Below are 27,649 nucleotides of genomic sequence, written 5' to 3'. Positions count from 1 at the left end.
AAAGAAATATATAGACACAGAATTGTTATATCACTATATTTATATGTCATACCTGTTATTAAATGTTATTATATTCTTGTTCCTTCAGTTTATAGGCCGCGTTGTGTTATAGGTAGTTGTAAAATTGTATTTCAAAATATTAAATTCGTTATTCGTTATTTATTATTAATTATATATCATATTCGTACTCATCAGTAGTTTAAGTGTTATACATTTTACTTTTAATATTTATGTAGTATATTAATTGTTTTAACAAATCGTTCATTAATTACTACACGTGATCTTGGATATTAATAACTAATAAAAAAAATTTAAATCAAAACAGTTAATAATGTTCAATATTACAGACCTATAATTTTTTCAATGATACCCCGAAAATGAAATTGTGCTTTAACCATTATTTAAGACCTGTTATAATGTATTTTATTACATTAAAATAATAAAGTAATACTAAAATATTATAATGAGACATTTCGACCACGAATTATTTTCACTGAAATTTATGATTAAATATTATACTAGATTTAAGTTTTTAATATCATTAAAACTGTCACCATTTTTTACAAAACGACTTATGTGTAATATATAAAAATAATAAAGAATTTAAAAATAATCTTTTAGACGAAAATAATAATAACATGCATACCTTAAATTTTAATTAAATTCGTGTTTCGTATGTTTACACATATATCTATATGCTATGAACATTTTTTTAAAAATGAATAGTAGAAAAATATAAACAGGAAATCGGTTCTGCTGTTTAGTAAGCATCGAACGTACTACGACATTGAGTAGGTCATTATAGTAAATGGATCATATTTGATATCATTGATACATAGTTATTGTTTGCGAAAAATTATTCTAAATAGAGACGGTTTTAACATCTATTTTTAAGGAGTTTCTGTAATTTATTTTTCTATTAATACATGGCAACAGTATTTTATACTGTTTTTCGCCCAAAAAAATCACATAATATACAATATATAGTAATAATATTAATGTTATCAACTGAAAAGTCAATATTGACGTACCTTATAAGAATAGTGTGAATAGGGTAGTGAGATATTGAGATTAAAGTTAGTATTTTATTAAATTTTCATTGTGCATAGATAACGATAACATACGTAATAGTAAGAATAAGTTGCAAGTCCTTGCGACAAATATTATTTTAGTTAAAACAAAATAACTAATAGCAAAATCATTATTTTTTCATTTAAATATCTAATTTCATAAAAATTAGAAATTAAAACGCTCATAAAAAGTTTATAAATTTTGCAAAAAATAAATAAATATTTATTCTTATAATAAATTGTCAACCTTAGGTATGAAAATTTAAAACTTTTTCGAATTTTTATCTAAGAAATAATAATCAAATATTGTTTGAGATTATATTTTCAATATAGTTTTATTGCTATAAAAAACGTACATGATAATCAGTGTATTAAATTCTCAAACCACAAAAAAAAATGTATAAACATAGGTTGGAAAAAAGGTAAATACAAGAATAAAATTATCTATAAACAACTCAAAAACCACCACAATATTCAAAAATGTATATCATTACTATACAAAATTAATATAAGCAACTTGTGAACATTTCAAGTATCTAAGATTATTCCTTTTAATTACAAAATGTAAAAAACCGATTTTATCCAACAGTACCTAGTAATAAACTAAAAAACATACTCATTGCTCTACTTTAAAACTAAAACTTGAAACATTATAAGCAGCATTCTATTTTGAAGTCTGATCGACATTAATTTATAATAATAGGGTTGAATGTTTTAATAAATTATCATAATACAATAATTTCCTTTAACTATATTTTAAAATAAGTACCCAATAATCACTTTAAATTTTATTTTAATTTAAAAACTTTATGAAAGTAATGATTGTTATAGATATAATTTATTAATATATGTATACAGTTCACAAGCTAGAAAAAAATCGAAAATAAAAAGACGCACAACTGCCACAGCTCATAATATAATATTATTTAATAATTAATACATCATATTATGTTACAATATACATACATTTGATATACCTACTTAATTACGTTTTCTGGTAATATTATTTTTTTCGTACATATAACGATTCAATGATTTTTTTCATAAAAGAACAACTTTCTTTTTAACTATCCATTTGTGAACACTTATTTGAGATTTATTTATTTCATTATATAGGTAATATCTCATACAAAAAAAACTTTTCAACCTGTCAATATTTTGCTATTATTTTTAGAATAATATATATAATATACAGACATACAGTAGATATTTATACTAGTTTCTATAATAGGTTTTTTTTTAAGAGCCTTACATAAATCATCCCAACATACTGTCATGCAAAACTTTATTATTTTGTAAAAATAAATAGAACCTATAAACACCTCACAGTATGGAAATTTAATACCATAATATTTTTATATGATTGTAAAATTAACTATACCTATAAACTATTGAACTTCTTTTTTTAATGCTTATTAAATAATAATATGCTGATTACAAATTACTGTAAATAATATAATTAAATGTATTTGAATTCAAATATATACGTTTTTTAATTATTAATCTTAATAATATATTTTCTAATAAGTTTTTTAATTATTAGAAATCATTAACATTTAGTGTGAACATTTTATGAAAGTATAGTGCTTATTGCTATTTCATAATCTTGGTTGAGAAGACACTAAAATAATTACACCTTCACATGTTGACTTCAATATAGCAAATTTACATTCAGTTAAACAAATGTTATGTTATTATAACTTTAATATTAAAGCGAATTGACCTATCATAAAAATTAAATGTATGAATATTTAGAGATAGAATATTACCTGTACGTAAACGTTGACTTTTTTCGATATTTTAATATTTAAGTTAGATATGAGCATTTTTAATTTACTACTCTTACTATACTCAGTATACTCATGCATTCCTTAAAATTAAAATATCGAAAAAATCTAACACTTAAAAACAGATAAATTTAAATGTTCTTACCTTTAACTTTTATAGTAACACAATTCACTCTAATATTTAGGATTTAAAACCAATAACACAAAATCGGTTCTACTGAACGCAAATTTGCTATGTTTTAATACAAACAACTACTTTTACTATACTTAAAGCATTTTTTTTATTTAATGTACTTAATTAAAAAATCAACCCATTTCTATAGACTGAATTTTACAATTGTTCATATTGTAAATCGTAATGCACTATAACATAGTCGCATTGTAAAATTACAGTTGTCTCTAATAATTATAATTAACATAATTGTTAAAAGGTGTAAGACAAAATTAATTATTTTTATATTTTTTCAATCCTTATTAGTATTTAAGCAATGTATTCATAATTTTTAATTATATTTCATTCAAAAAAACTAATATTTAGTTGTTTTAATAAATTATTTTATTATTTATCGGATAAAAAAAATAGTATAGATAATATACTTAAGCAGTTACTCTTTATGATAAAATATTTACAGCCTAGTATTATAGGCATAATCTATGTATGCATAGGCTAATTTTTCGCAGATATACGTCGTACGTACAACAATAAATAATTATAATATAATCTTTTATATTGTATTTTTATCGGTGTAAAAGTATTATGATTTAAAAACTAATAGGAGTATATAGATTTAATAGGTAAGTACCTATACTAAATCGACTTTATAAAACAAGCAAAATTTTTAAATTCTTACTTCTAAATTATAATCTGTATCTAAAAGAAAAAGAAACTATTTATAGGTATGATATATACAGATAGACACACGTTACGCAGTACATCTAAGTCCCTACGGTTATGTTTGCATTCTATAGCTGTGTTTCCTCAACTTTTTTTTATTCTACGCCCCCCCCCCCTATTTGGTAATCTTTCAAAATCTCTGGTAATCTTAAGAAAACTTTGAAAACCGCAGAAAATGTCTAGTCATTTTTGATATATCAAACTGGTGTACAAATTATTGAACAGTGGTTTACTTTCTAATCAATACGTATTTCTATTGTTTTTATGTAATTTGACTATTACGGGATGAATTTCAAAACTAGATTGGTATAATTACGAAAATTTGAAAGTTTGAGTCTCAAAAATTATTTTAACATTGTTTAATTTTTATTATTTTCAGCGTCATAAAAAAACTATAAATAACCGTTTTCGTACGTAAATGATAGATTGGATATTTTCACATATCTGACCACCTCTATAAAAAAAAAAATAATGTACACGCCACTATATGTTTACTGTTTAGGTAATATTATTATTGTTTCCTTAAGTAAAAATGATTGAAAGTTTGATTTTAAAATGTTTTATTGGTTGAATATACAATCTATAAAAGTTTATTCACAATAAGAATATATGCAGTAAAATATGACATGTTTTAAATGATAAAAGGCTCAGCGGTCACACTTTGTATTTAATTTAATTTTTATTTTTTAGATTTGAAAATATAAATTAATATTTTAATTCTAAAATATTAAACTCACAGGTACAACTTAAATGAAAAATTGTTCAACTATAGACATTTATTTTTAAATGTATTTGTATGCTGTTATATATTAAGTAGATACTTGTCCTCAACCAAAATATCAATAATAAATAATAATAATAAAAACGATACCTTTCTATATTGGTATACCAAGCAATATTTAAACATTGCTCGCATATTGAATGCATAATAACTACTAACGAGGTACCTACCTACTCAACCAATCTATTTATATTCACAATTTACCATAACGTGTCTAGGTGAATACTTAATCTATAACAATCAACCAAATATGTAAATGTTTTAAATTCAATTTTGATAAATCATATTATTTGTGCTTTGTGTAGCCGATAATAATATGCTGATATCAACAGTAATTATCCTCCAACAAAAACTAAAAATATACGAACATTAAAAAATACTACTAAATAATATATAAAATAACCATATTGAAGAACATTCAACATTTAAATTTACTAATTTACAACTAGTACATTTTTAACTTATCAACTATTATATACCTACGCACAAGAAACGATTTGGATAAATTTATATAATCAATAAATAAAATGTATATTGTGTATTTACGAGTATATTATGTATACCTGTGTAATGTGTATCTACAAAATCGACAATGAATAATTTATCGAAGATATGCTATCTCCATTTACAATATACATCGATGTCTTTATTATATTATTTTCCATATTTTTTTAGTTTTTACAATTCAACGATAGGAATACAAAATTTGTTCAAAAACGATAGAAACCCTATCATTAAAATAAATAAGATAGAGACAAAATAATCTCGGAGAAGTGTATATTATAAAGTATTATATGACTACATTATAATATAAAATAATAGGAAGAGATTCTAAATTGCATTAAAAATATTGTGTAATGTATAGGACTATGTCAACCTTGTATTTTTACGCTGCGAGTATCAAATTTGATTTTAGTGTCTAGTTTCCTTCAAGCCATACAATCACTCAAAAGTCCACTCTCTATATTATTCTTATTATTTTTTTTTTTATGTGTTTACCCAACTGATATAGATTTTAGTACCTACCTTTAAAGTCGTTTGCAACGCCTATAAACTTTGAGAATTTGAGATATTAATATCAAGAAATAATTAAAATTACTTACTTAAAAAGAAGTGTTACAAACGTAGTCATATTATAAATGCATCATGTTATGACTTTAATGAAAGCTTTATATCGACAATATTATATATACACATATGCAATATTGAATATACATAATCAATATAACTGTATATGTCAATAAACTAACTTTAAAAAATAAGTAAATGAATACGTCTTGTTATATAGATGCATTCTTTAAATTGTTATTCCGGAAAAGATTAGATACAAAAATCTTTGCATTCATGACTTATGACTTTTTAATAAGGCTCTCGGATACCTTTTCTTGGTACCTAAGATACTATAAAATAAATACTATGGAAGTATTTATTTTATAGATGTAGAGTTAATTATGCATAACTACGTTTATGATGATAATAATAATAATAATAATAGGTACCTAGATGGCTAGATTTTTTTCTCAAAATTAAATGTTTAAATTTAAAAAAGATGAGAGGTGAATCTCCAAACATTAGATGCACTATTCTGCTAGTCGAAGCTTATAATCCCTATATTGGTAAAAATATATATGTAGGTACATTTGTTCAACAATGAATATTGCATACATGCTAGTACATTGTACATCAAAATGTTTGTTATCTCCCAATTATTGGGACCCGACCTATGATCTAACTGCGATTTATGTACTATCCATGATTATTGTACGTATTGTCGATAGACCGCATATTTATTAATGTTTTGTAATCTACTATCGTTGGAATACCAGTATCATTATTATGACTATCGTAATGTATATAATAATTTTAAACCTCTAAACATTTAATCAACTCCGTCAACCCAGTACCCTGAAACGAATAATTCTACTTTATTTTTTTTACCATTAAGCTACTGATAATAATTTGTAACATATAAAATTCATAATTTTTAATCCAAAATTTTACCCTTAAATTAATGTTTCAGTGTTAGTAGTTCTAGGGTAACATCATTATATAGAAGTCCAATATCTACAACAAAACTAAAAAATCTACTTTTCTCATATTATTTTAGTTATCAATTTAAAAAAATGTAGGTAAATGGATATCGCTCTGCTATATAGTAGGGGTGGAGAGTAGGTCACTATAATGTATGTGTTAAATTTGAATGCAATAATATCCATGCGATAATTTGTCAGTCTAGGATGTTACATATATTTAAATTTGAACATATTATAATAGTAATAATGTTAAAAAAACACATAATTACTAAAATATCACCTGATACCTGATTATATAATAACAACATTTTCGCATTTTTAAAATATTATGTAAACATTTTAACTTTAAACGCTTATAAACAAAATTACTGTGACTAACGATTTTTTTTACTACGATAAGTACAACTTAACTTAGAAATCTTGTACTAAATTTTGAAGATTTTTGGAATGCCAAATTATTTTCATCGGCATTTCAAAAAAAAAAACTTAAAAAAAATCAATTTTCAATTATCTATAAATAGATTAATAGTTAAATTTAATATAAGAATCAATGTTTATTTAAAGCAAAACTAATCGCCTATTATATACCTAATTGACTATGCGTTGAGAGTGTTAAGACTAAAGATTTATAGCATATTTTTTATGAAAAAGCGGAATTACTATAAATACCTTATAAGTAGTTGTTTAATACTAAATAATAAATATAATGTATTAAAAACTTATATTTAATTTTTTTTTTATTCTTTTATATTAATTATTTATGATGTATTTGACTTAAGCGTTTATAACGTTTATTAAATAACCAACATTGTTTTTATACAAGTTATGATATGCATTCTATAAGGTAAGTATTAGATTTTATTATTAGTATTATGAATTATAATAACCATCATGATTTTAAGTAGTTTTTATTTTGTATTTAAGACAAAGTTCATGATTTGAATTTTATAATATGATTAGGTAGGTATTTATTACAATTGTAATCATAATAGGTAGTAAGAATATGTTTATTAATGATAAGCATAAATAATATTGTAATCAAGCCATGTTACTACTACTACTATAATACATGTAATAAAGTTTATATTATATTCAGTATTTTTGAAATTTTTAAGCACGATATTTGAGTTTTTCAATACTAATTACTTACAAATGATTCATACGCAAAAATTCACTATGATTAAGTATCTTGTTCTTATTGAACAAATTATATGAAATTTTTATTTTATAAAATTATAAAGTTATTTAAAATAAAAAATAGATTTTAATTTATGTAAAATAAAATGATTAAAACTATAATTTAACGTTTATTTTTTTCGTTATTGAAACATAAATATCAGTACACTTGAGTTTCACCCAGACACACGAAATATTCTCTCCTAGAAACCTGTAGAGGCAGTTACAGTGACAATTAAAGTTGAAGTATAGGTATTAAAAAATGTTATAAATATTATATTAAAGATTTTCACGGACAAATTAAATTGTGATCCTAAAAAATGTTTTTACTTACACATCAAGGAATTATTTATAACATTTGTAAATAAAATAATTTAGTATACATTTTTCAAAAATAGAAAAATTAACTAAATTAAATTAAATTCTTTACTGGAGTTTAAAAAATGACAAAGAGAAAAAAGAATAATTTTTTAATTAAAAAAAATTCTTAAATATAAAAACGATATTATTGGTTCAAACAAGGACAATGTAATAAATAATTAATTGTTAAAAAATAAAGTTTATCCTGTGGACTCAGAATCTAAAATAAAAATATATTTGAATAAGTATTAGAAAAAAATTATCTTTTATCAAGAACTAAAAGATCATTTTTGGCAAACAATATCGCATCCAACTTAAATACAAAGTATAGTATCAAAATTACTGGTAACTCAAAACGTATGCGTGTAGCGTATAATAAAATTGATCTTAAACACAAACTTGGGTTACTTCCATCAGATCCATCTGCAGAAGCTATTATGTAGTTATATTGTTATAATTCATAAATATTCGTGGGGACTTGAAATATGTACGTAATACGTATATAATTATATTTTACTATACACAATGCCATTTACAAAATATTTAGATTAATTTTAAACTACTTCTATTTTTAGTTTATGCTGAAGTACTATTATTAAAATTAATTACTATATTATAATAGCAATATAAACATATTATGATCAATATATACTTAATAATAATATAATATAACCGACTGCAAACGTCTCCGCTAAGAATCGTTTTTCGTATGAAATTATTTATCATTAAATTCATATTAACAAATCCATTTCAGTTACCTATAGTCAAACACTCGACATCTATTATACTATAGAGTTTTAATTTTAACGTATTGGGCTTCTACTATACATAGCGTCAGTTCAGAATCCCTAATAATGCATCATTAATTCAAGAATAGAATATTGGAACACAAATACAGAATTTCACATTAAAAGTTATTACAAATTGGCTACGAATTTTCCAGAAGGAAACAAGTATGAAATTTCATTATCAGGGCGCTGGGCTGTCACGGTGGTACAAATTTTGATATACATCTCCAGGATTAATATTATAAAACTAACACGATTATAACTATAATAAGTACAACCGTTTAGTTAATTTAGTATCACTTGTGGTTGATTATATCAAGTTATTTTTACGTGTAAATATGTAATATATACTTATAGAATATAATCAATCTTTTAAAAAAGCTTATAAAATAATGTTATAGTTATTCTTGACTAAAGAAATTAGTTAAATTACATAGTTATAAATAATATAATTATACATATGTAGGTACATATTTTTATTTTCATTTATAAATTATATTAGTATATTAATATTATAATTTTAATAGATATACCAACCTAATTATTTAAAAAAAAAATCATTGCATTTATTACAATATTTATATTGTAGACCACATAATATACATTATTATTATTATATATAAAATATGATATCTTATTTTCTATAGTAATATATAAATAATATATCCTAATATATTTACCTTTTATGTATTATTTATTTATAATACACTAATAAAATGTTTCAACAGTTATGTGTATCATTAATTTAAAAAATAAGATTTAGAAACACAGAATATTAAGCTATTAGATATACCTACATGGCTACATAGTCAATAAATTGTGGATTTTACTTTTTAAAAAATGCCAATTTACAATTTGGTCTACAATATATGTTGCATAAATCCCACATCAATAATAAAGCGTTTAGAATTTCTTACTTAATCCATACGTGACAAGAAAAATAAAAATAAAACTCTTAGGGAACAATAACCCGTCTATATAAAAATAACGGTAAGTTTTTCACCTCCGTTGACGATCCAATTTTATTTTTATTTTTTTGTATTGTATATTCATCTCTATATATTGTATCCCACTACCCCACGTTATTGTTATCTGTTTTCGTCTTTCACACAAATCTAAAATACCCTACCTATTCAACGAATCAATAGATATTACTCTACCGTCGAATAGGTATGAAAACCTCAATCTTCTCTCATCAGTTAACAGAATAATTATTACCAAACCGACAAGATTAACCTTATCTCTTTTGAATTGCAATCTACGTTGTGCTCAACGCACCTAATTAAGCACTTAGCGTTTTTATTTTTGCTTATTCAAGCATAAGTACAATAATAATAATTGTTATGTTTCCTGGTAGCAGTATAGGTGGACATAAAACATCATTCATCATTTCATCAATAAATTGAATTAAACACAAATTATTATTAAATTCCGTTAATATTAATTAACGTTTTTGTACATAACACCAAAACCACATTTTATACTTAAATGAAAATATTAAATTACAGACAAAATGGCACTGACAGAAATTATATTTCTGAATTATATATTTTCAATTATCATTTACGCCCTTAACCTACTAATTAAAGTTAGTCCGTTTTAACACTAATATTTTTCAGTTTCTAGATCAATATTTAATACTCTCTATTAAAAACGTCAAGTATTAAAAATGTTTTTTTATAGAAGCATTACTACATTAGTACTTACTACTAATCAAAGGTGGACATTACCTAGTTAATTAATTTATGAACTTAACTAGTTTAATTTGTAAACACTGTTTTTCTATATTTTGTTATACACTTATACACGGTTTAAATATATTTTTGAAGTTAATTTAAAAACCAATCAAAATTAAATTAATAATATACTGCACATTTTTGGTTTTAATAATTTTATAAATTAATTACTAAATGCATAGTTTTAGATAAAAAATAATCTAGTACTACAATTTCTGTTATATTTCTTGATAGCGCAAAATATTTTTGTGTTCCAGTGGTTTCGCGTACTTAAAATAGTAGATTATTTTTTTTTTTTAATTGAGTTTAATATTTTTATTCATATTAACTTTAAACTTAGAGAATTAAATTTATTATTTGTTAACTATTAACTTTAAACTTAACGACCTTGTATTCATTTAATTTAACTTGAGTTAATATTTTCAATTAACTTTCCCACCTTTTCTACTAAATGTTATTATAAGAATAAACGACAAGATTAATGATAAGTTCTACGTTTATTTAAAAAGTTCTGTTAAACATTATTATCTCTTCACCACGATTGAATAGATAGTGTGGGTATAAAGTATACCAATTTTCTTAATAACTAATTTTTAACAATGAACTAAATTTTCTTGTTTAATTAAAAAATATTTATATTTTTAATTTTACCTACGAGTTGTTTAAAAATTCAGAATTTTTTTAATTTTTATTTTGAACATAACAATATATGATCTATAAACGACATGATATCATCATTATTTTTAAAATTATAGTACAGTAAATAATATAACAAAACTCGGTTTTTAACAAAAATTTAGATATAACATATTACAAACGAAACTCTCGTTCCCTTGAAAATAAAATAATAAAATACGAATATCAATGTAACGAACTCTTGATATAACTAACTTTTTTCTCAGTCCCTTGAGATTCGTTTTACTGTGAGTTTACCTTATAACTTCTGTATCTGTAACTCAATTTTTAAACATAAATAGGTAATAATATGAGCAACTTCCTAAAAATTATAAGTACCACTATTTCTGTTTGCTGTTTTTACGTTTAAACCATAATCAGAATATACAGAACAGAGAATTCAAGTGTTTTACTATTTGAATTGCGAAATAGGTACCTATATTAGCTATATTGCTTTATCTGAACGATAGTCCTACAGCGGGTAAATATGTACAGACAACAAATCTTAACTTCTGTTTTCCAAGTCCATAAACAATATTTATTAGACACTTAAATTACAATTTCCTTAAGATACTAGACTGTAGTCATAATAAATATAGTGCCGATAAAATGGCTATAGGTACTTCACAAAAGGCAATAACACAGAACTCACTTCCCACGGAGAAAACTATTTGTTTTATTATTCATTCTAACCATACCAATTTCAAGTTTCCATTAATAAAACGATATTAAAGAGTTATCAAGTATTTATTATTTACATATTGGTGATTGGTCATCGTATTTGATATAGGTATTATATCATCTGCAGTATCTTAAACACTTTAATACAATAATATATCTCACAAGTCTTAACTATCAGTAAATATAATATGATATATCTCAACATAGATAATTTATTATATTTAAGTACCTACTTATAAGTTATAATTCATTGTACATAAATTATTAGTTGTTAGAGGTTGTTGTTAATAGTTTGATACGTGGATACGTCATGAGAAATATACGGTACTATAAAATAACAAAATTCAAAACAAGAAAACTTAAAACTTATAACATAAGATTTTTATCTAGTGATGCTACAGATATTACAAAAAACATTTTGAATGCCGTTAGTAAACAATTATGTAAAAATAATCGCATATTTATAAATATTTAGCAACTGTTGAACTATGCGTGTACCTTTCACAACCATGAATATTAAATACATTTTTATGAAAATAATAACTTTTGATTGTGATTCAATTATAAAAAACAAATATTTTCAAAAAATGTTATATTTTAAGAAAATGTTTTAAAACCAGAATTATACTAGGTGAAAATGTAATATTTACATATGCATTGTACTACATACTTAGTTTCTGTGCATGAGCATTAAATATAATAAAGTTTTTGCAATGCCTAAAAAAAGATTTTTTTAAATCTTATATCAATTACCTATCTAGGTATAGTATCTACCTACTTTTTCAATAACACGTCACGTTGAAAAATATAAGAAGCTAAAAATGTGCAATATTATTATTATATGAATGTGGTAGAAGTATAAGACACACGTGTCAAAAAGGATAATTTATTTTTATTACAAATATTTTCTGCTTCCCACAAAACAATATATTGTAACATCATATACTTATTTATTTATATTATCCAATTGACACATTGTTTGAGATACCAAATCTATAAACTTCAGAATATATTCAATTCGGTGATCCTATTTTGATACAAAATCATTTGGCATTAGATAAATAAATACCTATGGGACAAAAATCGTGATATTTCTGAACAAAATAAATTAAATTTTTGACTTAATTTTTAACTACATTATAAACTTATTTCACTTGATAAACTATGAAATGAATTAATAATTTTGTATTATGCATGTTTTAAGTACAGAGTTTTATTTAATTTTTGAAAATTATACTTGAGTAGGTACTAGCTAATAAATTAATAATCGTTATAAATATGGTTGTATGTAAACTGCGACAAAAAAAATTAACATTATACAATCTGCAACAATTTACTTTATAAATATAATATAATATATAGATACTATGTACATACCGATACGATAACAGATATAGGTGTATACATGCATCATATATACCTATGTATTATTATGTACAATGTACATATAATATTTAATTTATATGTTATGTTTGAGACAAATTTGTAAGGAAAATCCAAATTTATTTTTAAATGTTAACACAATAAACTAAATATGGACTCCTTCACGAGTACAAGATTATCACAAGTTAGGTTAGTACGTGCTGTGTCGTGTAATATTATATTTAAAATCGAACTTACAAAAATGTTTAGCCAAAACAGCAAACAATTATTGGTGCTAAACAATTTTAAATTTAAATAAAATTCCAAAATAAGCGGTTATTCAACGTGGATTTGCTCAAAGAAAACATGCAGAGCCAAATTGGTCTTAAACAACGAAAATATGGCTACAACTATAGTTTGCGTACATTTTAACATTTCTCTATTAAAACCTGTAACTCGTTTGCGCACAAAATATAATATTGTAGAAGGGACCTCTCGTTAACATAATAATATACGTACTATACCCATGATTATATCATGTACATAATATAATTATATACCTACACGGATGCACACAACACATATGCAAACAATGATATTAGGTATAAGGGTAATTGCTTCTTGGACGCAGATAATGATCTGCAATCGATAATATTACTTCGATAACATAACGAACATAATCACAGTGATTATTCTGAACCACTCATCACTAATCATATATTCATATGTGCAATAACCGTAATATACTAACCAGCAGACAAACGTACAAGCTATATTATTAGCACTTCCTAAGTCTCTCTGTATAACATCTTGAATTGATAATTTCAATGATTTTAATCTTTTTTTAATTGCTTCTTCTTTGCATATTTTATAGTTAGGTTTTACTATGTCCATAAATTGTTCAAACTCAACACTTGAGCAAAATAATAAAGACATTTGATTCATGGCTATCATTTTAGCTAGTGGCTGATGTATACGTTTCGTTTCTTCAGAATTACAAGAGTCATTGTTTTCTCTATTGTTCGACGACGTTTGCTAGGTTGACGATAATTGTTATCGGTAATTTGTGATTCAGAAGTGCTTTGATGAGTCAAGGTGGATGTTGAAGCAGTGGAAATATCAGGGTTATCGATTTTGACAACTGGCATCTCTATAGTAAGAATAAAAAAAGCAATGAATTACGCGATCATTTTTGATTTCATAAAAATTAAAACTTTAGACACGTAAAAATGTTTGAATCGAACTTGTGATGAATATTCTTATTATAGTTTCTTATTATATTTTGTCAATATTTGAACTTCAAACACTAATAAAAAAAAATTGTGCATATTTATTTTGATAATTTTCGAATTACTGAAAGATTAACGTATGAAGAATTTTTATTAAATATTTAAGTATTTTAATTCAGCTAAACATTTTTTTATCAACATTTATATAAAAATCTAAATAAATCGAATATTTTTATCTTGAAAAAAAATTACTGAAAAATAGCTTAATAATATTCTGATCGTTTTTAGTTAAAATTTTTACAAAATTGCGTAAGAGCGATTGACTTAACCCCTTTTATAAATTAAATCATTTAAAACTATGTACGTACATACCTTTTTGATTTAGGATGTTTAGTTATCGGCTGTATAATATTATGAATTATTGCTAAGTGTCTTCCTAAAAATCCTGTGGATCTACCATTACAACAGAACTCATTATTTTCACTCTCGTAACACAAATTGGCAACTTCAATATGCTTTATTTCCTATCCGATTAGCATACTGCCATACCCAACTTTTGCGATTATTATTCATTTTAATTCTCGTGTTTTAAATATTATACGAAGTAGAAAATAGAAAAAAACGTGGGTTTTAAGACAATCTAAACTAAACGTCGCGTTAACAAAATTTACTAATTGAATTACTTGGAACAAATGGGCAACCGCTTCCAAGGTAAACCATTGAAATAGGTAATTAAAATAAATATAAACAAATGGCCGCTACAATAAAAATTAATTGTACATATTTTTTAACACATAGCACACCAAAAACACATTTTTAACCACACCAGTGAAGTTAAAATATTCACTGACAGTCCTAAGTCTGTATAAGTGGGAAGGGAAATGTGTGCGCAAACGAGTGGTTGCACTAGAAATAATCTGTGCACAAACGAGTTGTAAAAATGTGCGCAAATGAGTTGTAATTTTAGTAAATGTACGCAAACCATGTTCACTCCAAAAATATTACTCTACAAGAAGGTACATAATCTATAGCTATACCATAACAGACATAACATATATATCTAATTAAATGATTAACGTATATGTGTTATCGTATCGGTTATGTACATAGTATAAAATACATTTTCGCAGTTTGTATAATGTATCTTAATAGGTTTTGTCGCAAATTGTAAAAAGTTAATTTTTTTTTTGGCGCAGTTTACATATCGACTTTTAGAAAAGGTGTAATTTTGTCGCAGTTTATACCATCTACCATAAATATCCTAATCACAATTATAATAAATTAAATATTGTTAAATAAATTACTTATATTAAATTGTATTAAGAATATGTCAGCGCACTATTAATTGTTTCCTCTTTTTTGCCGGTGTAGGGTGTAGAACATTGCAGATTTGTGACCAACTCCATCGGAACCCGTATATATTGCGTTGTTAGTTTTAATGTAAGACTTAATTAACTAGTAATCAAATTTATAGTTGGCTTTTTTACAATATTTCAATCTGTATGCAAGTTAATAGTAGTTACGAGTGTGCAATATATTGAAATTTAAATTTTCGCATTAATCACGTAAACAATTTAAAATGTGATTGAAAACCCAGTGTACAAACACGAAACACAGATAATAATATTGAATTTTTTTCTTACATTTTTAATAGTAGATCGATTTCAACTAATATTCATTACTAAAGCTATATAGTAGTATAGTACCACAAGATTGGTTCTTCCGAACGAAAATTTGCAATGTTGCGCATAAAAAACAACCAATGCCTTAATATCCTAAAAATTAAAAATATAATATATAAGTGTGTAATTTTTGTGTAAATATATATATATGTAAATAAATAAATAGGCAATAATTATAAATAAATAATATTATTTTTTTTTATATAAATTGTAATTTTTTTCTTTTGTCTTTTTTTCAATAAAGGTTAATTATTATATTCATACGTTTATTCTAAAAATGTATTTAATCATAAACATACTATAGCAGTTTAAATTGTTAGTTTCTAATAAAATAAAATAGATATTTAAATATTTTGAGAAGTTGTTTTACTATATTATTGCAATTATTTGTATAGAATACACGTGTTTGAAACGCTCTTTGGTATTCTAAAAAACAATATTAAATATCATATAGGTAAATAATTAATATTTAATATATCTAATTCGTGCATTAATCAATTAAGTATTTAAGTGGTAATTAATAAATATGAAATAAATAAATATTCCGAAAGTTACCAAATAATAATTTATACTATTATACTGATAAAGTGATAACATTAGAATATAATGTCGTAAAACATACATTGAGCTGATTTCTCGTGATCAGCTGAATTGATAAACATTAAATGTATAATATTTTAAATACGCGAGTAATTAATTGTTAAGCAAACTTTTCATGTATTAGCATACACCCGACGCCGTACGAATTTTTAAAGAACTACATTTTAAATCGTATACGAAAGTATACAAAACAAACAATTTAACTTTAAAATTAATTAAAAACTCGATTGTATCTCACGACAATAATTAAATACAATTAAATAATAAATAAAATTGCGCGTAACACATGTGCGCGTAGTTCACTTATCCATGTATCAACATTATCGCAATAGTAGTTGACAGTTAGAACAACAGAACAATTCCAGTGAGCTGAAAGCCTTTTTTTTTCGTCATGCTTAAGCGATTATGATGAGGAAAAAATGTATTTTTATTATTATAGTGGATATTACGGACCAGAGAGCATATCAACGCCTCTCGTCGAAATCGAGGCTATTACGCTATTATAATAAGTACCTATACATATAATTTTTTTATGCACAAGTGCACAACGCGAGGGTAAAATAAGTTTTTACCACGATAACTCTGGATAACGCACAGTAAATGGTTATGAGCCCATATTTCTTTGGATTTTTATACATTCCGCCCATTTCGTATCGACTCCACTGTCTCTTTTATTATAATCATTAGCCACATTACCTATTAACAGAATTAGTGATAACATCTGATCACACCAGAGTAAACTCACTTCTTGAGATTCTTTTTTAGCGTAAAGTTTCTATATAAATTCTATAAATGTACGATGATACGCAGGCGGTATACAGTCATATCCATATGGATCAGTACAGTGGCGCAACTAGAAAAAAATTCCGGGGAGTGGGGTACATTATTACAATATATATACATATTAAGATAAGTACATAAGTTATTATACTAGGCCTCAGAGAAATTTCGGGAGGGGTTCCAACCCCTTAACCCCTCCCCTTGGTTGCGCCACTGGATCAGTATTATATCTATAAGTTATAGTTTACATACACATGCTTATAAGAACCTTCAGTGACGAAAAAATAGATATCCTATAGTTATTTGTATGTAACTTTCAAATTTTCAATTCTCAAATGATATTTAGTAGATATCAGGTGATTCTCAAAAAATATTTTAAAAACCAATGGCCGTTTTATCTTCCTTATCCCATTTATGGTATACCTTTATTAAATTTTATCGCAATTAAATCCTTTTATGGTCATTATAATAACACCATAATATAACCGACAAAAATTAGCATATAAAACATATTATGAGTTTTACAGGGGGCCTTTAATTTTAGATCTTTAAACTTGGTGGCCAGTATGTCACCAAAAGGCTTTTCATATTCGTTATAAATTATTATAATATCTAAATCTCGATTCGTATTTTTTTTGTTATAATTGAGCTGCGATCTGATTAATATTAATCATTTTAAGATGGGTCTATTGTACGTATTTAAAAAAAAAATTCAAATAAATTTGTAGTAGTACCACAATATGACATAATCAAACACAATTTATAGACTCATAGTTAAAATATATATACATGTAACAAATTAAAAAAAGTGAACAATTTGAACACTGTTCTGCTGTACAGTATAAGGGTGATTGTAAACCACCAGAATACCGGTTAGATAAAAAGGTACCTAATATAAAGGTCAGATGTAAATTCCATCAGTTTTATTGATTTAATTTGGATCATTGATTTGTTCAGACGATTAATGTTATTATTTTTAAGTATTATTATATCAAATAAGGTTAGGTTAGTAATTTTATATTTTTAACTATAACTTTTTATTTTTAAGTTTTATATATTTTTTAGTATATTATTATGTGTAATTTTGTTTTAATGTGGACAATTATTACTAAACAAATTATGTTATAATAACCTAACCTGATTTTTCTTGTCTGGAAAAGTTTACACTAAAAAAAGGTACTTGTGGTAAAGTTTACTTGCGCTCGTACAGTAGATGTCGAATGAGGAGTCACTGTGTAGTGAATTTGTCAAGTTTGAATTCAATGATGTATTATTGTATCTTTAGTCAATACGTAAAATGACTCTAATCCGTAATGGTCAGCCAGCCTACTCAGCCTACATCACTAAGTATATTTTATGATATATTAATTATTATTGATTTACTATTCAAGTAATTTAAATCATTTTTTTTATATAAATTCATGTCTATAAGAGTTTTAAATAATAAACTCATATAATATCGTAAATAGTTAAAATTCGTTAAAAATTATTATTTTTGTTGGTACGGCAGTGTTTAAGTGAGAGGCATAAGTCAATATTAAAGGTACGTGTACATCACTAAAAAATACTATCTGTATAAAGATTACTGATTAGTATTTAAACACAAAACATTTAAAATTTTAAATAATATCTAAGTATACAATAATCGAAACACACATAATGCTATTAATACATGTAAGTATACCTACTTATATTTAATGAGTAATAACTTACCAATAAATTAGTCTTTTAAATACATTTTTAAATGTGCATTTATATTTATGTGTGAAGTTAAAAGCTGTTCTTTTTATACTTGCAAATAATCTCTCTGAAGCTTCACACTTAAAATGAGTGGAATACTGTTGTCTGTTGCATAGACCACGTTTTTCCTATTCCCATATCTACCAAAATAAATACAATTCATTTGTGATCTAAAAGCTGTCACTAATTGCATTCGAGTTACCCAACTACTAGAAATTCGCATAGTGAATGATGAGTTAAATACTGGCCAATTAAGCACGTACTTTTCTCAAGTAAAAATGCAGGTTTACTGCAGCAGTGCCACAATTCAAGTCAGCATTATTTTTCCAGCGTTGATAAAAATAAGTTCTTATATTCTGAAATCACATAGTTTATTAATTTATTAATAAAATTTTCTCCCATAATAACTACTTGCTTAGTTAGGTATTTTTTTAATATTAACAGCTTAAATTCGAATACTTAATTTATTAGGTGGCTGCTGCATAGATCATGACGATTATGTTAGAGTCTGTAACCTCACCTTGTAAGTTATAATATAGCTTCAGTTGTAAAAGTTTAGGGTAACTTCAAAATACTTAAATTTATGCCAGCAATTGAGCAATATATTGATATTTTTTTCTATAAAATTGTTATAGTTATTGTTATAAGTAAGCAAGTTGTGCACAGTGGTTTATTATTATTATTTATTATATACATATTTTGAATTCATAATAATTTAATATGAGAACGGTTCTAAGTATGAGCATAACTTAGAAATTTATTAGGAGGCAAATATATACTTTCATATCAATATATTATTGATTATTATTATATTAGGTACTTACTCATAATTTATTCTAGGGGGCAATGGCCCCTCCTTGCACCCCCACCCCAGTTTACGAGCTTACGCCTATGTTACTAAGCATAGATCTATAATAAAATTCAAATAATATTAACTATTAACTTGAATTAATTGTTACTCGTAAATTCGGAAAAAATACATTACCGACATCAGGGTTATTGTGGGACATTTGCGGTCGACACGTTTTACGGACCGTCGGTATAATTGGACCACATTTTATCTACCTGTTTCGTATACAATATTTGTTTACATATTATTACCCGGGTATTGGGCTAAACTGTATAACAAAAAATATACGATTTATAAAATTTATTAATTTTAGTACCAACCTTTATAATTAATTTTTTATTTTAATTAATATACAATATAAATTAGGTAGGTACATACAATTAGTCAAATGATTGTTAATTTGTTTTTAAATAATACAATACAGATTTCACAAATTAAAATCTGGTTTTTGCCCTTTCTTCGTTAAATATAATTCTTTCTACTCGCAGAGTCATAATTTAAGTTTGTTTTCTCACTTTTAATGACTTCACGCTTCTTTAAAATAGTGGCCCAATTACCATATACCTTTTTGAAAAAATAGTTCATTCTAGCCTAATTCCTGAGCGTCCGTTTTTCATGTCATTTGCGGTCAATTTATTTCAATAAAACTTGAGTAACAAAAATAAGTTATTAAATATGTATACACTATGCAATTAAGTAAGTACCTATATACAGTATATAGTATATACTTTATCTAATATACATTTTGATACCTATGTTAAAACTTTCCTTCTCACTTTTCGATGCTTAGGACTAATGGCAGTATTTTTTTTGGGGGGGGGGAGGGGCAATCATATTTCTAAATTAAATTGAACATAAACCTCAAAATACTAATAGATATTAATATACTGTCAAGGGCGGATTCAGCATGTATTTATGTATTTATTACGATCGGGGCACTTTATAGGAAAAATTGTATAATAAATAGATATAGGTAGCCCCTCACCAAAAAAAAAAAACTATACAATAAAAATTTATGTTTTTTAATATTATTTTTTTCCAACGGGGATGGCATTTGCCCCCAGTGCCCTGGATACTAGATCGTCTAGTGTTTGGATTTAAATGCACTTAAAAACTTTTAAACATGCACTTAATATGCTTTTATTTTTTTTAATAATATGTAAAATTAGCCATTAGGTTGCAAAAATTCTTTAACTCTAAAATTTTGATTTTGCATCCAATATTCCACAAATAATTGTTTTTTGTTTTCATTTGCTCTACGTTTTAAACTTTTAAAGCACTAGCTGCTATCTATTTAATGCGGTATCAATATGATGTTGTACTTGAACAGTTGAACATTGAAATATTTTTGTGCAAGCGATGTTTTTGTTACACAACTGACAAAACATTACGGAACTGTCTTTGGTAAAAATGATGTGGTCTGTTTTATTTTATAATCAACATTTAAAATTTACAAATGTACGATATAGGTAAGTAGATACTTGAAAAATTAATAAAAAACATCATACAAAAAAACGTATGTACGGAACGCGGTTCACGAAACGATATCTAGTGTAAGTGTATTCTATGGGCAACTACTATTTGGCGATAATGTCCAACACGACGCATATTTTTAGGTAGGTACCTACAAAACATAAGAATAAAAACACAATTTTAAAAAGGAAATTTAAATAAAACCGTTCAGTTGTTGATGATGAATTGATGACCGCGTTGCATTATACAAGGTAAAATTTAAACACAAATTATCCAAAAAAATGAATGAAATACAATTTATTTCTCTACTATAGGTACAATAGGTCATGGTCTCATAAAGCATAATATAATTTCTACAGTTAAATAGAAATAAAATAATTGGTTTAATAAACTTCTATACAAAATGTACAAAATTCTTTAAATACATCATCATACTTAAAATATGCATTTATGTTTATGCAAAATACACTTTTTGCTATGCTTTTTCTGCTATACAAATTGTCAATATCTCTTAATCCCATAGAATTCCATAAACTCATTAAAAATATATAAATGCATAAATATCTGAACCCTAGACTTTTAACTAATAACTTTTATGAGTTAATGACGTCTCACTATATACTTATAGTTAGTATTTTTAATATTCAACAGTTTGATATATTGTGTGGTCTTAGGAATTTCAGATACAGCTCATTTAAGTTTGAATTGAGCTTAGGTAATCTCTTTTGAAATTAAATATTCTTTTAAAATCAAAGAATAAAATATGATTCAGGAAACTTTTAATAACCAAAGTAACTAATTTTACTAAAAGAAATATCATATGATGTATTGGATCAGTTCTACTAACATAAACAATAATACAAAATATAAATTACCATAAACTGTTACTCTAATGAGTCCTGTTTAAGCCTTACGAATACGTCTTGACACTAGTTAATAATTAAAATTAAAATTATTGTGTCTAAAAATATTCAATATAAAAATTTAATCATCTTATATTTAATAAAAACACAATGTACTAAAAAAAAGTAGACCTAAATCATTTAATAATTAATTCGTTGGCCAGTACACAAAAAAAGTTTACATAACAAATAATAGAATTTCTATTTTTTATTCTTTTTAGCAAGTTTGTTAATTTCATGAGCTTGATTTGCGCCCCAACTGTAGATTTGCTTAACTTTATTACGCCTCTCCGCATCACTAAAAATTAATGACAATATTAATAAAGAATAGAATAAAATGTATTAACAATGATAAAATTTAAAAATATTATTACCTTTTAACTTGTTCATGGTACTTGAGTTTAGACAAGAAACTGTTATCTTTTCTAATTTCACGAACAGCAGATTTCATTTCACGTTTATATCGATGCAGAAGTTTTGATCTCTCTGCTTTTTCTTTGGACTCTGTTTTGAAAGTTCGGCCATCATATCTGTTAAAAAAGAATATTAAGAACATGTTTTAAAAAAGTATTATGATATTAATAATCAAAACATACACTTTTTGAATTCTAGGTTCATACAAGCGAAGTGCTTTTGGTCTATTAGATAATGTCTGAAGTTTTTTTAATTTTATTTCTATCGTCTCTAGCTGCCACTTTGTTTTATCAATTTGTGCTTTCATTTCATCAGATTTAATCTAAGAAAATACATAAAATATAAGTAAAATAACTATAGAAACATACAAATTTAAACTTAAAACATAAATGGTTATAGATATTTTAATTAAGTAAAATACAAGCAGATATAAGTTAGTTTTTGAATAATTTTTATATTTATATAAAAAATATTATACTTTTTGGGGTCTTATATTAAAATTTGTTAACATCTTTTGTAGCACTTGATATACAGAAGATGTCTTCCTTATATAGAATGTACTTAAATACACATTATAAATTACTATTATAGGTTATAACACATAGTAGTTTATAAACATTGTAAACATATTAACTATACATATCATTGAAATAAAGTACCCAACATTGTTTTGTTTATTACGTATCTACCCTATCTTGCTTTTCCTTAAATCATTTCTCTTCTGCGTATTAAATATCAAGGAAATTAATTGTGATTAGTCTCATTCTTTTTTTATTGTCTTTCATTTAGGTATAGTAATTTAACCTTTTATCAAAACTATTCTTAACTACAATTTTTCTAATATAATTCTTTATAGTTTTCATTAACCTATTGTTATTTATAACATAATTAACTTTTCATTAACAAATTTCTTAATTAAAACTTTTTTTTAATTATAAATAAACAATAAGTTGTAAATTTTTTTTTAGTAAATACCAATAGACTTAAATTAAAAATAATGTTAGAAATAGTGAAAATAACAAATTTTAAATTACCCTTAATGTAGTTATAATTGACAAATGGGGTGTCCAAATTTCCCTAACACTAGGTATACCTTCACATACTTGGCTAAACCTAAATATTAAATCTAATACGATATATAATGAAGTAAATTTAAATGCATCATCTATGTTTTCTTCATTGAATATTTCATTTATGCTCAATTTTTTTGACCATTCAGTTTGCGTTGCATTCTTTTCTAACATTAGTAATTTCATATTAGGCTTGAATTGTTGTACATAACTAACGTCACGGTTGTCAGCAGTAGTCATTAATAACATGCCTCGTAAGATATTTATTACCTCTGGTATGTATCTTTTAGACAACTGAACATACTAAAAACAATGCATAATATTAAAATTAACTATTAGAAATAACTTTATTATTTGATTTAATATTTTTTATGATACTTACTTCTAATAAAATTGTTGTCAACAATAAACATGATGCTATGTCTGAACGTTTTTTAATTTTAGTTTGTGATAAAATCTCACTTGCTATCATTACAGCGTACGTACAAACTGGATGGTAATAGTCTGACGATGGAAATAATAGAGGAACCAGTTTAAAAAAGATTAACTATAACAAAAAATAAAAACATAATTTATACTTTACAATATTTAAATCATTTTCCAATTACCATATCTGAAGTTATCTGCTTTAGTGATGAATCAATAAAATCAGTATGTTTTTCTTTCAATACTTCAATAAAACATTTAGCCGCGTGTTCTGGAAAAAACTGTGTTAGGTCATACAAATGTGGGGCTAATGAGTTAAGTATCTTCCAACCATCCTAAAAAGCACAAACATAGATACTTAGTATATAAGAGTACAATTTTTAGTTAAAAAAAAACACTCACTATAGAACATGAATTATCATTTAAATGTTGCAAAAGATAAGGATACAGGCGTTGTAAATTTGACCTGTTATCATTACCTAAGCTTGGATGATTTACTTTGATCATTCGCTCAATAATTACTATTTGCTCTGTAATAGTTCTATCTTCCAATATTTCTTGGAATCCTTCGTATAATTCAGCAACTAAAATTTAAAAATACATTTTATCAGGTTGTTTTATTAGTTGAAATATTCTACATTTTTTTACCATTTTATTAACAAAACATATTATTGAAGTTATGTTTGGAAACATTTTATAAATGTATAAAAAATATAAATATCATCTAGGATATCATTCTAGATACTACTTATAATTTATAATATAACCATTACCTGTAAAAGTGTAAGGTAATTGTTTTCTCGCTTCATCCATTAATACTTTTTTTTCCTTCAATTTTTTAGCAAATAATTCGGTTGATTTATTTTTATCCGTGTTTTTAATATTTATATTTGTTTCTTCCTCATTAGAACTCTCATCATCTTCTTTAAGATCACTCATATCATTATTTAAATTGTTCTCATTTTCATTATCATCATCATCATCATCAATATCATCATCTTCATCATCTTCTTCTTCTTCATTTGATTCCATTTCATTATCATCTACATTTTCAGAATAATCATCGTTTAAACCTAGAAAATTATCATAAACTATTTAGATATTTAATAAAAAAAAAATTAATCAACATTAATTTATAATTAGTTATAATGAATAACAAAAGTGTATAAAACATAAATATTATATTAAATAATATTTCTTCATGAAATTTGAGTATATATTACCATTTTGTTCTTCATTTACAGAAATTAAATCAGAGTTCAGTGGTTTTCCTTCAGAGTTGTAGGCTAAAGGCTGTATTTCATCGTCACCAAAATCAAAACTAAACATTAAGTTTTATGAAAATAATAGTTTTTAAACTTTTAAATGTTGTACAAAACATAATACATACCCATCATCCAAATCGTCAGCACTTCGGTGTTTAACAATACCATCATCTTCAATTCCTTTCATTCTTTTTAATCTTTCAGATTCTAACTTCTCTAGTCGTTGCTTTTCTTCTTTGGCAATTTCTTCTTCAGATTTTAATTTATCACTAGCCTATTAGATCAATAAATGTAGAGCATAAATTAAAATATAACTATTTAAAGCTATTTAAATCAAAATTAAATAATTTTACCATTCCCCTGCGGTCGAATTTTAACGATCTCATTAAAATATCATAAGAATTTTTATCAACTTTCTTTTTAGTAGAAGGTTCATCTTCAATATCTGTTTCACCACGATTCTTTGTAGGTACAACAGGCATGAGTTCTTTCCAATCTTTATCCAACTGATCAGTAAGCTCATTTGTTTCTTGTTTAAGTTGTTTCTTTTCATATTTTCTCAATTTGGATTCGGCTATCAATTTATCAATCAAATCGCGATGACTAGTTTCACCATCACCAGCTCGACTTAAAACGCCTCCACCAAAATGAGCTTTCTCAACAAACTCAGCTAAATAAAATTATATACTGTTCATAAAATTAAGTACAAAATGCAATAAAAAAGTAAACAGTAAAAAACAAATAAATGTGTTCCAAACCTCCCAACTTTCCACCATTTCGATCATCATCTGAATCAGAATCATCATCACTCATAGGTTTTTCAAATTTTTCAATGGTAGACAATGATTGACCATGATGAGTAAGATCCTCTTCTTCGCCCAAGTTATACTTCATTTTCTTTTAAAATAAATATAATTATGTATAATAAAAATGATTATTAAAATAAAAATAATAATAACAATAAATACTTTTTGAGCTTTAACTCTGCTTGCAGTAAATCGGGCAATAACACGATCATCAGCTGTCATTGCTCGATTTTTTTCACCAATTCGACGATCCACGAATTTATTCGATTTGTCTTTAAGTTTATACTCAAGCAATAATGATTTTTTTCTCTGAAATTAAAACATAAATTAACTCTGAATAGATTTTGACACAAAAATAATCATATACCTTTTGGATAGACTTCGACCGAGCAATACCAGGTTTACCCACTTCATTTTTGGATTTACGACCTAATATGGTGAACTTCTTGTTATTTATGTGTAATTCAAATGGATTAGGTTGTTTTTCTTTATTTTTTTTAACTTTCATCTTAAAATAATCGCAAATATAACAATAATAAACTAATAAATTAGGTACCTATTTAATTTAAATTTCAAACGCACGTGTTATTGTATGAAGTATTAAGAATTTATACGACTATGATTATTTTGATTATAAATTTGTTTATAAAGATAACAATTTAAGATATGATAACGTGTTTTACAACCATAGATAAGATTCATGGAAGAAATCAAGAAATCGCAGATGATAAAATATATAACGTTTTTAATCTATTTTAATTTTTAAATTCGAATCATTCACTATATTATAAACTAAATTAAAAAAAACAAATGTAATACCTATATATAGTGGATTCTGCTTAATTAGAGCACGTTTGGACCATCCCTGTTTACCCATATAAAGCGGTTGCCCATAAAAACCAGAATTAGTAACAAAAAAAAAAAATTACAATATCAAAAAAAAAACAAAATCCCTTTTTGCATGAACTTTTATTTTTTTCCGAAAAAAATTTACTTATTGTAAAAAAACATCAGGATGATGGGTAATTAGTTTCACATAAGCCTGTATACCGTGGGAGGGGGGGAGGG

At 25.0% G+C, this 27,649-nt stretch overlaps 1 protein-coding gene across 1 annotated transcript; it reads right to left on the bottom strand.

The window, feature by feature from the left end:
* Nucleotides 1-22,717: 22,717 nt before the first annotated feature.
* On the bottom strand, nt 22,718-27,191 carry LOC132932453 (nucleolar protein 14 homolog). The gene is made up of 14 exons (XM_060998835.1): nt 26,949-27,191; nt 26,744-26,890; nt 26,534-26,672; nt 26,129-26,445; nt 25,901-26,049; nt 25,734-25,831; nt 25,284-25,583; nt 24,913-25,094; nt 24,693-24,845; nt 24,467-24,631; nt 24,049-24,387; nt 23,197-23,336; nt 22,975-23,130; nt 22,718-22,898 (listed from the first exon to the last, which is right to left on the bottom strand). The coding sequence occupies exons 1-14, from the start codon at nt 27,087-27,089 to the stop codon at nt 22,802-22,804; spliced, it is 2,523 nt and encodes an 840-aa protein (XP_060854818.1). The 5' UTR covers nt 27,090-27,191; the 3' UTR covers nt 22,718-22,801.
* Nucleotides 27,192-27,649: the final 458 nt, after the last annotated feature.

This window comes from Rhopalosiphum padi, chromosome 1, assembly GCF_020882245.1.
Source record: "Rhopalosiphum padi isolate XX-2018 chromosome 1, ASM2088224v1, whole genome shotgun sequence".
NCBI classification, from domain to species: domain Eukaryota; kingdom Metazoa; phylum Arthropoda; class Insecta; order Hemiptera; family Aphididae; genus Rhopalosiphum; species Rhopalosiphum padi.
The sequence above is the reverse complement of the archived record's forward strand: the minus strand, read 5'-3'. Positions and strand labels throughout refer to the sequence as shown.

What these genes read in the sequence shown, in the direction of transcription:
- LOC132932453 (XM_060998835.1), bottom strand. Translation starts at nt 27,089, where the DNA reads ATGAAAGTTAAAAAAAATAAAGAAAAACAACCTAATCCATTTGAATTA. An exon ending in GCAGAGTTAAAGCTCAAAAA is followed by an intron (nt 26,673 to 26,743) that starts GTATTTATTGTT and finishes TTATTTTAAAAG; the next exon opens with AAAATGAAGTATAACTTGGG. An exon ending in GAACCTAGAATTCAAAAAGT is followed by an intron (nt 23,131 to 23,196) that starts GTATGTTTTGAT and finishes CTTTTTTAACAG; the next exon opens with ATATGATGGCCGAACTTTCA.